The sequence below is a fragment of the Colletotrichum acutatum genome, assembly GCF_030867785.1.
Source record: "Colletotrichum acutatum strain CBS 112980 chromosome Unknown BDZ83scaffold_67, whole genome shotgun sequence".
Taxonomy (NCBI): domain Eukaryota; kingdom Fungi; phylum Ascomycota; class Sordariomycetes; order Glomerellales; family Glomerellaceae; genus Colletotrichum; species Colletotrichum acutatum.
In genome coordinates this window covers 162,831-177,274 of record NW_026849061.1, presented here as the reverse complement: position 1 = coordinate 177,274, position 14,444 = coordinate 162,831, and the positions used below count along the sequence as shown (strand labels likewise).

At 52.4% G+C, this 14,444-nt stretch overlaps 5 protein-coding genes and 1 non-coding gene across 6 annotated transcripts; 3 read left to right on the top strand and 3 right to left on the bottom strand.

Moving 5' to 3' along the window:
- Positions 1 to 550: 550 nt before the first annotated feature.
- Positions 551 to 3,349, bottom strand: BDZ83DRAFT_393207 (fungal-specific transcription factor domain-containing protein). Its single transcript, XM_060502803.1, has 2 exons — positions 2,695 to 3,349; positions 551 to 2,630 (listed from the first exon to the last, which is right to left on the bottom strand). Exons 1-2 carry the CDS (start codon positions 3,159 to 3,161, stop codon positions 737 to 739), a joined length of 2,361 nt encoding a protein of 786 aa, XP_060363361.1. The 5' UTR covers positions 3,162 to 3,349; the 3' UTR covers positions 551 to 736.
- A 1,306-nt stretch (positions 3,350 to 4,655) lies between these two features.
- On the top strand, positions 4,656 to 5,500 carry BDZ83DRAFT_581220 (glutathione S-transferase; the record flags this gene model as incomplete). The annotated part of the gene is made up of 3 exons (XM_060505436.1): positions 4,656 to 4,718; positions 4,772 to 4,852; positions 4,907 to 5,500. The coding sequence occupies 3 exons, from the start codon at positions 4,656 to 4,658 to the stop codon at positions 5,498 to 5,500; spliced, it is 738 nt and encodes a 245-aa protein (XP_060363360.1).
- Positions 5,501 to 5,690: 190 nt separating this feature from the next.
- BDZ83DRAFT_t179 lies at positions 5,691 to 5,773 on the bottom strand. Its single transcript has one exon. It is a non-coding gene; the product is annotated as a tRNA-Arg (tRNA).
- Positions 5,774 to 6,009: 236 nt separating this feature from the next.
- Positions 6,010 to 7,956, bottom strand: BDZ83DRAFT_781697 (major facilitator superfamily transporter; the record flags this gene model as incomplete). The annotated part of the gene is made up of 5 exons (XM_060515552.1): positions 6,010 to 6,497; positions 6,568 to 7,097; positions 7,149 to 7,326; positions 7,385 to 7,701; positions 7,783 to 7,956. 5 exons carry the CDS (start codon positions 7,954 to 7,956, stop codon positions 6,149 to 6,151), a joined length of 1,548 nt encoding a protein of 515 aa, XP_060363359.1. The 3' UTR covers positions 6,010 to 6,148.
- A 1,067-nt stretch (positions 7,957 to 9,023) lies between these two features.
- BDZ83DRAFT_581105 (dihydrodipicolinate synthetase) lies at positions 9,024 to 9,962 on the top strand (the record flags this gene model as incomplete). Its single annotated transcript, XM_060505427.1, has 1 exon — positions 9,024 to 9,962. The coding sequence occupies one exon, from the start codon at positions 9,024 to 9,026 to the stop codon at positions 9,960 to 9,962; it is 939 nt and encodes a 312-aa protein (XP_060363358.1).
- Positions 9,963 to 10,849: 887 nt separating this feature from the next.
- Positions 10,850 to 12,825, top strand: BDZ83DRAFT_753659 (cytochrome P450; the record flags this gene model as incomplete). Its single annotated transcript, XM_060514376.1, has 7 exons — positions 10,850 to 11,108; positions 11,171 to 11,297; positions 11,362 to 11,371; positions 11,433 to 11,785; positions 11,836 to 11,890; positions 11,940 to 12,580; positions 12,660 to 12,825. 7 exons carry the CDS (start codon positions 10,850 to 10,852, stop codon positions 12,823 to 12,825), a joined length of 1,611 nt encoding a protein of 536 aa, XP_060363357.1.
- Positions 12,826 to 14,444: the final 1,619 nt, after the last annotated feature.

The following is a 14,444-nucleotide window of genomic DNA, read 5'->3' as shown; positions in this document are numbered from 1 at the left end:
TCTAAAAAGCTTTTATTCGGCACTTGCCAGGTCTTCCGAAAGGGAAACCCGGCTCTTTTGGAAAAGTATGGGTGCCGGTATCCGTTGGCCAAAGTGGCTCTTGCATTTGCCTTCCCGAAGGGGGTGCCTTGCAGCGCGGAGGCTGATGGGCCTTTCGAGGTGTCATGCCGCATTGCTGATCTGTGCGGGTAATTCGACAGGGTATTACTACCGGTCATGCCGGGCGCGGGTGATACTCCCGCGACTTAGCATCTGCAGGTTCCTGTTCAGTTGCCGAACAACCTGGGATCCCACGTCGAAGCAGTTGGCGATGAACAGCTTCGGTGGAGTTTGGATGAAGCTTGAAAGAAGGGGCTCGGCTTGACAGGCCGCTTCATCCCCACAGCGCAAGATAACCTCACCGCAATCTGGATGAAGAAGCAGTGTTATTATCCCGTTAATTCCGGCGAGTCGTTGGTCGGACAATCAGGGTTGCCGCGTTGCCGATCGAAGTTTTGGTTATTTCCCTTTCTCCCTACAACTAGCACCCGATTTGAATGGTTTGTCTTGCTAAAGAACTATTTGTACAGTGAATAGCTCTTGTTACCTGGTATCTTGATCACGGTGCACCGTCGCTATATCCTCGTTAGCCGATACGACTCTCTCATTCCATGCGCGATCACTGAACATCCGGCATCCAGTAGACTGGCGATCCTTCAAAGTTGGGAAACGTAGCAAAGGCCTGAAGACAATCAGCTCAACATCCTAGTTGAAAACTCTGAAGGAGATCGTGTACCGAAGAGTCCAAGTCCAGCCAATCCGTCGTCTCCCAACCACTGAGGAGATTCGTCATCCCTTCGAATCCGTGCTGCTGGAACACTTCACCCATATCGGCCGGCGGTGCTGGAGCGCCTGAACCCTCATCCAATTGCATCGGCTCCGCACCACCATGCTCGGCACGCTCAATGGTCGGCTTCTTTTCCCGGCCTGAAGGGCCTTCGGAATGGGAACTGGCCTCTTGTCGAAGCTCTTCGAGAATGACAGAGTATCTGCGACTTGGGCTCTCGGCAGTCGTTGCTTTCGCCAAGTGGTTCTGGCAGCGATCCGCCAGCTCAAAGAGGCCCATTTCCGGGTCCTGTCTCCCTCGTTGAATCTCATAGACGTATACTACCGCAAGTGCGCAGAAGGTGACGTACGGCGTCCACCAAAAAGCGTGGAACAACGTTCCGTCACTAGCCATGCCGTCGACCGTCTCAAGCGCGGCCTTGGCTGCGGTGATGCATTCATCAATGCTGTCTTCTAGAGGGGATCGCTGACCACCTCTTGAGCCACCCGTTCCAAGAAGGAAGGGCCGGTTGGCGTGCATGATGGCATGGCAATATGCCAGCTTCAGGGCTGTGTTTTGTCTTCTGAATGTTGGAATCAAGGACATGGGCCGAACCGTGCCCAAGTGGTGTGGCAAAGACTCGCGCCAGCGGTGCAAAGCCTTACCGTATCGATGTGCAATCATGAGACGGTCATCTTTATGGACAGGTTTGATCGAGTACACCTCGCGGGAAATGCCATCAATGATTTGAGCGAGTTTGGCGTGGAAGATGAGGCTCTCAACGTGGCAATCCATTTCCGGCTCGTCACTTGATCTTCCTTGGGGTGTCATGTCCTCATCGTTGACGCAGTCAGGGAAGTCCTGGTCGATATCGTCGTCGCGGTACATCCTCGGCCGACCAAATACAACAGATAGATACTTGTCGATGGTGTATGCCACCCAGAAAGTCCTCTTCCGGCACTGCGATAGGATGTAGTCCTTGTCGCTGCTGGCCCTGAGACGTCCGGATTTCCTATGCAGACCCAAAGCTGAGATGATGGGAAGAATACTTCCAAAGACGTACCACGCTTGGTTCATGCGGGATGTTTGGAGGAGATACAACACCTGCAAGAGGCGTGCCTGCGAGGACTCTAGCTTCGGCAACCCGATCTCCGCATCCGTTAAACTCAAAGCCTGAGAAAAGAGAGCATCGCTGCGCAGAAGGCGAGAAAACTTTTCTTCGTCGACGTTTCGGACCTTGCTTTGCCGGAGGGTGACGATAGCGAGAATGGTTAAAACGATAGAGGCTCTGGCGTGGCCAATTTCGTGGTGCAGCGGACGGCCATCTTTTGCATTTGCAAGCAGAACCTCGAACCACTGGGCGACGTAGCCTTGATGAAGGCACCGATAGGTTACTACGCAAACATCAAAGTAGAAATCCAGCATGTCCAAGCCGGTCAACCGGTCAGGGAGAGTCGAGACGTCCAAGGGCTGCGAATCAAAAGGCTTATCTCCTGCCCTCGTCAGCCTCTGGTGCTGTTCGGCGCCGCTCGGTACGTTTCCAGGAACGTCAGTGATATTGGATCTCTGCGACGAAAGGCGCTTCCATGCTCGGTGCAGGAATGTTAGACTCGAAGTGGTGTCAACATACTGCCCTTCAATTTCGGCAATCTCGACTTCTGCCGAGGCTCGTGAGCCTGGCAGAACACTGCGGCGGCTGCCTTCTGCAGCCTCTACCTCCTCGGCCACATGATCACGGCTCCTCGACCGAGCCGCACTCTGGCGGGCAAGAGGGGGTTCACGTGGGGCTGGTGATGGGAGAGGCGCCGCCGAGGGAAGTGGTCTTCTGCAAAGGGTTAACCACCACTCTAGCCATGATCAAATGCTGCTTGTTTCTTACAACGACATACCTATGCACCTCTAGGGAAGTTGAGGGGACCAGTCGTGCTTCAAATAACTCGGGACCAGAACTGGATGCTGGCGGAGGTGTTGGCGGTCTACCTCGGCGGTAAGTAGCGTCGTAGATGCAGGAGAGACGTTTCCGGGTGCAGACGTCACAGGGGATCGTTCCGGAGCATTTCAGTTTCTTGGATTTGCAAAAGTCGCATGCGCGACTGACTTTGTGACTTCTTCGCCGATTAGCGGCCGTAGTGGCGGCGGCGGCAGCAGCCGCTGGTGTGGAACGGCCCTCTTCGGGGCCCTCAGGCGAACCCTCGGGTAAACTGCGTTTCCTCCGATCGGTAATAGTCGACGGCAGACTAGATGGGGATGGTTGTGATATGTTTGATGAAGGTGTCGGGGCGGATGTCGCTACAGGGGCATCATCGCGGATACCAGTGTCGGTGCTCGCCGTTGTTCCCGCTGGTGTGTCGGCCATCCTACCACCATCCACGAATATCCGACCCTCCGATGCGTTTGCTGATGGTCTCCACTGACTCAAGTCCGATCCTCCGGACTACCACGTCGGTTCCGGCACCCACAACGGCTCCTACACCGGGTTCAGCGCTCCGAGTGTATGCGCTTCGTCTTACTACGGCAGACGGTGAGTCCGTAGGTGGGTCATAACGGAGGATATCTCGTATCGGAACAAATCGAGAAATACCTGACGCCTCTCGCGTGGTGTGGCACGCAGATCTGGTTGGGAGTTTGGGCACAGAAAGCAGTCCGGAAAAGCAAAAGTCAGGGGCCAGCTGATTATTAAGGGGAGCAAACAACCGGCCACAACACAAAGCAAACAAATGGCCTGCCCACGCTCAAAGCTCGGCTGAAATGCGGGGCAAGGATGAGCAAATCGGTTGGATCGAAACCTTCTTACCCTCCACAAGTCCGGGCTCACTGTTCCCAGAGTCTGTTTCCATGATGCTCCCTCGCTTCACATGCTATTGATAAAGGATAATACGTTTTGACGAGGAGCTTATCCAATGGGAATTGTTGCCGAGCCATCACTACATGTGTTGGCCACGTGTTGCTGTGCTTACAATCAGATTGTGTGAGTTTGTAACTTCGTGTAACTTCGTCCAGTATACTCGATCTGGCCTATGAATCAAACTGCTTATGACGAGCCGGCAGATAGTACGGCCTGGGGTTTTGCTCTGCCCACGGGAAACTCGCAAGAGACGTATGGATAAATAATTATGCAATGATATCATGAATGAGCTAAATACCACAGTACTTGCACAAAGAGTCGGATTTGTGGCCCGAATTGGCCTTAGTGACCCCTCTCAATTGAATGACAAATACGCGGTATGCCAACTCCCGAGCTTTGATCCTGCTGCAAATGATCATTGACTCCAGCACTGCAGAAACGATGCAGCTGAAATATTCAGAAACTATGGCGCGGGGATAAGTCAAGCACTGGAGCAACCATCATCCGAGTAGACAGCAACCTGTAGCCCGCAGCCTCCCACTATCATCTCTTCGAGGTAGCTCGGCACCGATGTGGATGAGATCTGGGAGACTGTCTATCGGACGATCGGACGGTCAGTCCATCCACCCCCACCAGAATCCTCCCTAAATCCGGTCGTCTGCCCCGCCATCCCCCGCTCTAGTCCGGACAACCCGAGCCGGTCCCTGTCCGCTGCCCCCTTGAGGCAGACGGCGGCTTCCAGAGTTGCACCGGCTCTCCAGAATTCCGACCCACCGAACGCAGCACCGTTCGCTTCGTCGCAGCTTGCTGCGCTCGTGAACTCTGCTCCTGGACCCCTGACGTCAACATGGTGGCACTCAATACTCTAGACCAGCCGATCCCCTAGCGGACGCGTTACTTTATATCATGGGGGCCGACCCCTCAACTGTATTGCCTCGGGGCAGACTGAATCAACGATTTCACGCATCTATCTCTATCTAACTCGTATCGAAACAATCAATCAGCATGTCTATCGAAGTTTACCATCTTGGACTTTCTCAATCTGAGAGAATCGTGTGGCTTTTGGAGGTTGGTATCATGCAAGTAACCATCTAGGTCCGCAATTGCTGACACTCTACTAGGAACTCCAAGTACCATACGATTTGCACGTCTTCCAGAGAGATCCCATCACAGGACTCGCGCCCAAGGAAATCAAGGAGATCGTGAGTCTTTTTCAGCAGATTTATGAATAGTGGATAGACAGCTGAACGAGTCAGAACCCTGCCGGAACCGCACCGTATTTCCGCGACAGCACTGTTTCACCGCCAATTGAGCTCGGAGAATCAGGCGCAACCGTAGAGTACATTCTCAACGTCCACGGCAGCAAGGCTGGCTCCGGAGCCCCGAGACTCCTTCGTACCCCCGATGACGCCGATTACGCCGCCTACCTCGAGTGGTTCCACTTCGCAAACGGCACTCTTCAACCCACTCTCGGTCGCGCTATGACCCTGTTGTTCGCCGGCGCTTCGCAAAGTGACTTTGGCAAGCGGATGGAAGAAAAGTCCCACCAGGCCCTCAAGCTAATCGACAACCGCTTGGCCAACAACAAGTGGCTTGCGGGTGAGAACCTGAGCGCTGCGGATATCATGACGGTCTTCACCTTGACCACCATGCGCGGTTTCTATCCTCTCCTGGACTTGTCAGAGCACAAGAACATTCTGCGGTATTTGAAGGATGTTGCCGAGCGCCCCGCGTATCGCAAGGCGCTGGAGAAGGGCGACAAGGGCATGGAGCCTATGAACGGGCCCAAGGTCAAGGCCTTCAAGCAATTCAAAGGATTCGGTGCCATATACGAGTCCTTGGGATACTAGAAATTCCAAGCCGCCTACAACAGATACTCTATTCACGAATCATGAAAGATCAATAGCATAAGGCAATACAACTCAATGAAACTCAATGTCAGGAGGAAATGACTTATGTAGTATCGAATTGTTTGACAAAAAGGACATTTCCTTGCCGCAAGCTAGGTAACCCTTCAAGAATGGCAAAAGGATACTCAATTGACCAGCCTGGGGGTCGAACCCAGAATCTCCTGATGACATGATGAATCGTAGTCAGACGCCTTGCCATTGGGCCAACCGGCCGTGATAATCGAGTTATTGGTCCACTGCGGTGGATGCTGCCGGTCCACGGTCTCAGACAATTTGAGAAGTCTACGTTGAGGGCGACGTGGTGGGTGACGAGTTGGCTTCACGAATAGACTCTGAAATTGGAAACTTCCGGTCTCTTGTGGGGTGGTTCATGTCAGATGATCGAGAACGAGACACAGTCACTCGGTAAATCAGGCGCTCTTAAGTAGTTCCCTGCCCCAGCTTGGCTAGTAGTGCTGAGGAACGCAGGAGAGTCTCTTGTCCGACGACGGTACACAATGTATGGATATGGCAACTTCAAACCGCGTGTATGGGAAACTTACAGTGTTGGGTAAAGTATGAGAGTATCTGGAAGGGCTGAAGCTTCTTTCAGAGAGCATATTTGAACAAAGGGCTCTTCTCTCCCATGCGGCCAAGCTCTTCTTCGGTGTATCTCTCTCTCACTTCGTCTTCAGTCTGTAGCGCCTTCTTCTCATTGAGCCTCTTCAAAAGGATTTCGAGAGCAATAACAGCAATGATACCAGCCGATGCGAACCCAAAAGATGTACCAAAGCCTGTCGGATATGTCGGCGCTTCCTTGTCGAGGTAGATATAGCTGCCGATCAAGCCACCAATATTTCCGATACAGACCAAGAAGCCGATACTGATTGCTCGTTTCTCTGGGCTCGGCGTGTTTGCTACGTTCCAGGCGTTGACTCCTGGAAGGATCGGATACATTCTGGCGATCCTGGGTAAGTTCCCCAATATTTCTATATGAGATCGACTGTATTGAAATGAGAGATACTTACCCGAAACAGGCTAGGCACACGGCGAAATAACACAATGCAATGTTGTCTTTGATATCGGCACTTTTTGTGAACAAGATACTGAATGCGACCACGAGGCAAAGCTGGGGGCCAATGATGAAAGGCATTCGCCACGAATACCTATCAGCAAAGACTGAAAATATGTAGGCCGAAATGGCGCCGACCGCATACGGGGGCATGGTCAAAAGCTGCGCATTGGCCGAGGTATAGCCCATGTTCTTGATAATTTGCGGCATCGTGAACTTCATGGCGTAATTTGGGACCGCATTCGACCAGTTTGCAAAGATCAAGAGATAGATCTTCCAGTCTGTCAAGACTGACATCAAAGCTTGTTTATCAAAGTGCTTCTCTCGGGACTCGCTCGGTCGATGAACCCGGCGGGCTTCTTGCCGTAATTCGAGATAGCGCTTTTCATCGGTGTCAAGCCACTTGGACAGAGCGGGAGAGTCGATGAGGAAGAAGAAGCACATGGCGCCAATGACTACTGTGGTCAAACCTTCGAGTATGAAGATCTAAGTTTTTGTTAGAAAGATTCAAGGAAAGTTCGCGGCTTCGAGACGTACCCATCGCCAACCTTCATACCCTCCCACACCATCCATTTTTGCGATGGCAAATGCTAGAAGGCCGGAGACGCCTCCACCAGATGCGGCAGACGTATAGAGAAGAGCTATCCTAGTCTGCGTCTCGTTTGGGAGGTACCACTTGGAAATGATCAAGATAGCACCGGGAAGGAAGCCTGCTCTGTTCCTGAGTTAACCTCTGCTGTAGTCTCTCCGACCATTTAGGAGTGATCGCTTACTCAAACAAGCCAAGGAATATTCGAACAGCTATCAGACCACCATAGCTTTGAACCACGCCATTGCAGGTCATGATGATGCCCCAGCATGTTACAATGCCGCCAATGTAGAGCGAAGGTCTCTTGAACATGTGTAAAACCATGTTACTCGGGACTTCTGCCAAGACGAATGGGATGAAGAAGACGGAGACTGCGATGTTGTACTCGACACCCGTCATGTGGAGACTACTTAATAATCCCTCGATCTTGGCGTTTCCAATGTTGGTCTTGTCGAGATACGCCATTAGGTAGAGCAAAATTAACATCGGCATAAGTCGGTACTATTGAAGACGCAAGTCAGATTATGTTGTAACACCAATACAACGTATCATAGGGGGAAGTTGCAACTAAAGTGTACGCACGTCGACCTTGCGAACTGCTTTCTTCTTCTTGTCTTCTGAGAAGTTGCCGAGGAATGCAACATCATCTGGGCTTAGGTTGCCATTGCGTTGATACTCGGCGTGGACAGCAGAGTCCTTTTCGTGAGAGACATGTTCAATGTCAGAGCGGTCCGAAGAGACCCTGTTGACAGCCATTTCTCTTGTTGCGGATTTAATTGGTTGGAACGTTCTCTTTGTCAGAGAGTTCTTCATAGAATGAAATGATCGTCATGAAGCAGCTGCTTGAAGCTGGAAAGTCGTTGCGACTCGGCTTTATAGTTGAAAGGCGGGAGACGAGCCCTTAATAACAAGCGACGACTTTGGAACCTGGGGAAGCGGCATGAAACCTACAGCTGGGTCTGAATTTGCGGGGGAAATTTCCCAGGAATCTGGGGTACTGCCCTTGGCGCCGGGGTCCTCGAGGCAGCGAGTGGCTCGGAAAACAAATATTTTCCACCCTTGATAGTAGCGTCAAGCCACTCATGCTTAGCGTCAGCGTCAATAAGCAGCCCGGATTACAAGATTCCGGGAATGCATGTATGAAGACCGCTTGGTTAATTGTCGACTTCCTCCCAGTCTCTCTAGCAACGCCATAAGCGGGGAGGATATGTGCAATGCATTGCTGTTGTAGATGCCGAGATAGTCGCGTTGTCCGTTCTGCGATTCTCCACACCAAAGTTCAAGAGCACATCACCTATGACACGTTTACGACATGTGAATGGGTTGACAATTGGACGAGCCCGGACTTGTAAAGCCCCATCCTGGCACTCACACCATTCCTACCTGTTCTCTTGGTTGTTGTGTGTGTGTTCTGGCCCCTCTTTTAGTGGACATGAGTCGTGGTTCCGAGCCTTCTCGGACTTGTGTGCTCGGATTCTGACCGGAAAAGAAGTCTCCTATTACACGCAGGTTCGGATGAGCGGGGCTGGTAGTCAGCTTCAAGCATACGCTGTAAGCATCCAGCATTCTTTTTCAGTCATGGAAATGGGTGTAGGGCTCCGATTTAGTAGACGCGACTTCGGCACGTTCTCAAACGCGAGCTCATCCAGCCGCCAAGAGAGCTTCTGTGCAGGGCTCATCATGATCTGGTTATAAAATAATCCATTGCAGAACGTATCTCCAGACTTATCTTCACCACATTCAATACCCTTATCAAGCTCCAACTAAATTAAGAATCACACTCAAAGCAAATTAATCCCCAATACCACAGACCTTACCGAATTATGGGTTCTAACGCCGGCCTTGACCTCCGTGGTCTTACCCCCGCCCCCGTCACCCCCTTCAACAAAGACGGCAGCGTAGACTACGACGCCATTCACCGTCTCGGCTCCTGGCTCGGCAGCATCTCAGGCGTGAAGGGTCTCGTCGTCCTCGGCCATGCCGGCGAGGGCACCTTCCTGACGCAAGACGAACAACTCTCCGTCATCAAGGCCTTTGTCAAATCCGTCGACAACCGCATTCCCATCATTGCCGGCATCACGGGGGAAGGCACCGAAGTAGCGGCCCTCGAAGCCAAGCGCGCTCGGGAAGCCGGCGCCTCGGCCGGCCTCTTGTATCCTTCACACGGCTGGCTCCGCTTCGGATACCAGCCCGGCGCTCCACAGGACCGGTACAAGCGCGTCTTTGAGGTCAGCGGACTGCCGCTGATCCTATTCCAATATCCGGACGTGACAAAGGCGACGTACAACCTGCAGACTCTGCTCGATATTTCGGCGCAGCCTGGCGTGTTCGCGATGAAGAACGGTGTCCGAAACATGAGACGGTGGGACACTGAGATCCCCGTCATCCGAAAGGAGAGGCCGGATCTTCAGATTCTCACCTGCCATGACGAATATCTCTTGCACACCGCCTTTGATGTCGATGGGTTCCTGGTTGGCTACGGCAATATCGCACCCGAGGCTCTGATTAAGTTGATTAAGGCGGGCAAGGCAAAGGATTACCCCAGAGCGAGGGAGATACACGACAAGTTGTTGCCGGTAACCAAGGCCGTGTACCATCGGGGATCGCACATGGAGGGCACTGTGGCGTTGAAGCACGCGTTGGTTGCGAGGGGCATCTTGGAGCATGCTACTGTTAGGTCACCTTTGTTGCCTTTGGAGGATGGAGCGGAGAGCGAGATCTTTGCAGCCGTCTCTGCAGCTTCGCTTTCACGTGTGAAATAGATGATGCATAATATTGGGTAGGTGCCCCTCAAAGTGCTGGGGTGGGAGAACACTTCGGATTATCACGTACGTACGGTAGAAACGAGGAAATCATACATTGGCATTCAGACACCTTTCCACCTTCAAACACCATCAGCCGGAGTTGAAACCCGCCATGGACGCCCCCGTATACCAACCATGGATCACCATTGATGGGACCTGTACAAGTAAAGGTCTAGCAAGTAGGTTGGAAGCAGCTTTATCAGCTAAGACGCCTACGCAGCTCAGCCCGCTTTTAGCTGCTTTTAGGTCGAAGTGGCTTGAGACATCGTCCTGATATCTGGTACACTTCATTCCAGTCAAAAAAGCCACCAACATCATCCGTGAGACCATATTACGGTGCGCTACTCGGCAGTCAACACAGACATTCTGCCCACACCTCAGACACTCGAACTCCTATTGAGCGATTTGCCTATCACGGTCTTCAAGGCCTCTAAATTGCAACAGACTGACGGGATACTGATGCTACAGGACCAGTCCCTCGTTATGGGCCTACCAGTGACATTGAGCCGCAATCTGCCCAGGTCTTTTGTCTCGAGGATCGCTGTGGTCTAGGCTCAGGCTGTGGCTATCAAGGCTTGTGTGGCGAAAGCCTAATAACCAGGAACGGCCAACACGCGTCTTTGTGGCTCTCGATAGCACGAGCCAAGCACATGTCTAGACCCCTTACACCTCCTCTCGATCCGTGATCCCCCTTTTCCAAGCGACGGGGATTTCTTTCAGACGTTCGAGCCCCGAATATTCCCTTGAAACGTGGGCCGCTCTTAAGAACCGAATCATTCTATATCTCCCCACTAGTGTGCCCTGCGAAGGGACATCAGATTTCGACTCTTCCTGACAGACCAAGTATGGAGCCTAGTAGAGGTTTTCCTTTCTTTCCCGGAACTTCCTGGATCACAGGCCGATGGATCCAGGTCCTTGGGGTCGGGTTCGCGGCGTGGTTGCTCTACGGAACTTTCCTGGCAATCTACAGAGTCACCCTCCATCCTTTGGCAAAGTTTCCCGGTCCGAAGCTCGCCGGCGCGACATACTGGTATGAGGTGTGGTTCGACGTAGTATGCTGGGGAAAGTTCACGCATGAGATAAAACGTCTCCACGAGATTTACGGTTCGCAAACTTGACGTGCGTCTTTGAGACTGATCAATGCTGATGGCATATCATGCTTCCAGGTCCTATCGTCCGGATCAACCCAGATGAAGTTCACTGCAATGATCCGGAGTTCGTGGACGTTATCTACGCAATTGGAAGCAAAAAGCGCAATAAGTCCAAAATGTTTGTAGAGGGGTTTGCTGCAGAGTGAGTTTGCCCCTTCTAATGCCTCGATTTACAGGTGTCGGGTATGCTAACACATGGTGTGTAGCTTGAAGAATGTGAGCGGCACTTCGCAATATGGTCTGAACCACTCTTCAGCGGGCTAACTCTCGTCGCCAGGGAGGATTTGGCACAGTTGACCACGCCCACCATCGTCTCCGCAGAGCGGCTGCCAGCAAGTACTTTTCCCGAGCGCAGATTACCAAGCTGGAGTGGGTGATCCACCAAGATGCTCAACGACTTTGCGACAAGTTCCTCTGGTATCAGGGGCGCGGACCGTTCGAAGCCGCGTCGGCATATAGCTGCTTCACTGCCGACATTGTCAGCGATTACTGCTTCGGACAACCTTTTGGGTTCCTTCAACAGCCTGATTGGGAGCCCAACTTTAAGGAGGCAGTGTATGCAATGTTACAGATGATCCACATCATGAGGCACTTCCCGTGGACGACGTGGTTGATGGAGGCTGTTCCGTTGTGAGTACTCACGTTCAATTGACCTCATGATACATGCTAAGTGTGAACAGAAGAGTCATCAGAAAACTGTCGTCGAAAATGGGAGCTCTTGCTGAGCAGTCCAAGGTGAGAGCTTTCGATAGAAGTACGCAGATGAAGAAGCTAAACAGAGCAGGTGAAAATGCCTGAGATGGTCAGGCAGACCAAGTCAGCATACGAAGCCGGCATCAAACGCGACCGGACGACGGTGATCCACTCTCTCCTGGAATCAGACCTGCCGCCCGAAGAGAAGACAATTAAGCGACTCACCGGCGAGGCGACCGTGATGCTTGCCGCCGGCACCGAGACGACGGCTTCAGCCCTCAGTGTGTGCACTTATCATTTGCTCCGCAACCCGGACGTCGTTGAGAAGATCAAAGCCGAGCTTCTCTCCGTTACTACGGACCCGAAAGAAATACCGACTTGGGCCACTCTGGAGAAGCTACCATACTTCAGTGCCTCCATCATGGAGGCATTACGTATGGGATATGGTTCCCCGTCGAGATTACCACGGATCGCACCGGACGAGGACTTGGTTTACCAGGGCACGTGGACAGCTCCAGGCGCCTCATCACCAGTTGAGGTGACGCACGTTATTCCACGAGGTTACGCGAGTGGTATGTCGGCGTGGATCATGCATCACGACGAGAAAGTGTTTCCCGACTCGAACAGATTCCTCCCTGAGAGATGGCTTGATGAAGACGGACAGAGAAGGCGGGGCTTGGAACGGTACCTTTTGACGTTCTCTAAAGGAAGTCGGCAGTGTTTAGGCATGCAGTAAGTTTCCCGCCTTTTCTTTGTGGTGGTTTCCGATGATCCGCATCAAAGTTTTTGAGCTTCCAGCTGACCGACCAAGGCTGGCATATTGCGAGCTTCACGTGGCCATTGCTGCCATGACATTGCGCGTTCTGCCGCAGTTGAGATTGTACGAGACGACAGATGCCGATATAGAGTATGATTATGATCTTGCTGTTGCAATGCCGAAGAAGGGCAGCAAGGGCATCCGTCTGGAGGTGGCGTGAAGACTGCAACGTTTGCGCCGATTGCGCCATGGGGTCATAGCTCCCAGACAAGCTTTGATGAGCAATTGAATGCGAGAAACTCGTTATTATGAATGTCCAATAGTAAAAGCTTACTGGAGTCATGAGGGGACCATCCGAGCTTGAGAGTGACATCAAGTTGATGCCCGCAGGTACTTTCACGGTGGTCGAACATGGTTTCCTCGAAGACATGCTTTATTCTTCCTTAGATCATACTCGAATTTCGAGTACACCCTTGAACTTAGCAATCTTCGAAGTGGTTGTTAAGCAATCTAGATTGGATGATGCGTTCTCCAGGGACGAGTCAAGTTAAGTGAGTGAAAGAGAGAGCGAGTGAGTAAACAGAAAGAGATTGAGAGTAAGAATGAGAGTGAGAATGAGAGTGAGAGTGAGACCGCCGAAATGTCAGTGCGGCGCTTAGGGCCACACTGTGACCACATCAGACCTAGCGGGCCCCACTCGGTCCCGAGCGCCGCGCCTACCGGGACCGAAACCAGGGCCATCTGAACTGAAAATACGGCGAACGGACTCTATCTTCGCCGACACTACCAACACAAGCCTTTGATGATGGCTTTACGGCGTACGGATGGGCACACACTTGGGATTTGCTTCCACTCATTGCTTCCACTTCGTTCACCAACATTGGATGCTTAGGTAAGACGACGCGCGCGCGCGAGTATTACCAATGCGCCGCCCAACCCCCTGACTAAGGCAATTTAACGCTCCAAGAATCCAGAGACACCGCCAAAAGAGACAAGTCAAGCCGTCCCCATTTATGATCTCCCACTCTAATTACCTACTACTTTTGCTGGGGAATCTACTTGTAGACCCGATGCGACTCTTGGGAATCAACGATTGGTGAAGGCTATTCATTGGGTCGCGACCTTTGCTTCCGGCGCGCGGCATACCGAGTGGCACAGTACAGCAACAAAGAGCCAAAGTGCCCGTGGAAGCCACTTGGCGTCCATCTGGCCAAATCTCCACAGTCACTATAGCAAGAAGCATATGATCAAGAGAGAAAAAAGCATCTTCAGTTCCCGGTTTCCTCGAGAGCGCGCGCTACCTCTGACTAATGCCGTGGCACCCGCCGCGCCGTTGCCTTGACTCGGCCTGGCCATTCGGACCCCTGCCGCGCCAGATCCCTACCTTTACCATGTTGGTTGGTGCATGTTGGAGCCCTGGGCAAGCTCCGGACATTGTCTGACGGCACGGAGTACATCTGCCGTCCCGCTTATTCCTACGTCTTTTGCATGTAGCATCGCAGTCTACGGATACCACTACAGCTAACCCGCTCCATGCGTCTGATCCCAAATCCCAAGTGCAAGAAGAAAAGAGCAGCGCACTAAGCTTTACCAAGTCCAATTTCGCTTGTCACACGCAAGCTCCAAGCTGAATAATCCGAGCGCCGCTTCGTCTGAAACATTGGATTGGTTCTCAACTGGTCCCGTCCAGCGCGAGAGGTAGAGGCACACAGGGAAAAGACCGGGCCGCAGTGCAACTATGCCGGCGTGCTTGCAAGCGTGTGGTACCTCGCATCTTTGGGGATGGGATGGATGAGATGGGAAGGATTGGGCCGAAGCCCAGGGCGTCAGCTAAAAAGT

Excerpts from the sequence above, each read along its gene's own strand:
- BDZ83DRAFT_393207 (XM_060502803.1), bottom strand. The coding sequence starts at position 3,161 with ATGGCCGACACACCAGCGGGAACAACGGCGAGCACCGACACTGGTATC. Across the intron at positions 2,631-2,694 it reads ACTTCCCTAGAGGTGCATAG|AAGACCACTTCCCTCGGCGG; the intron begins GTATGTCGTTGT and ends AACCCTTTGCAG.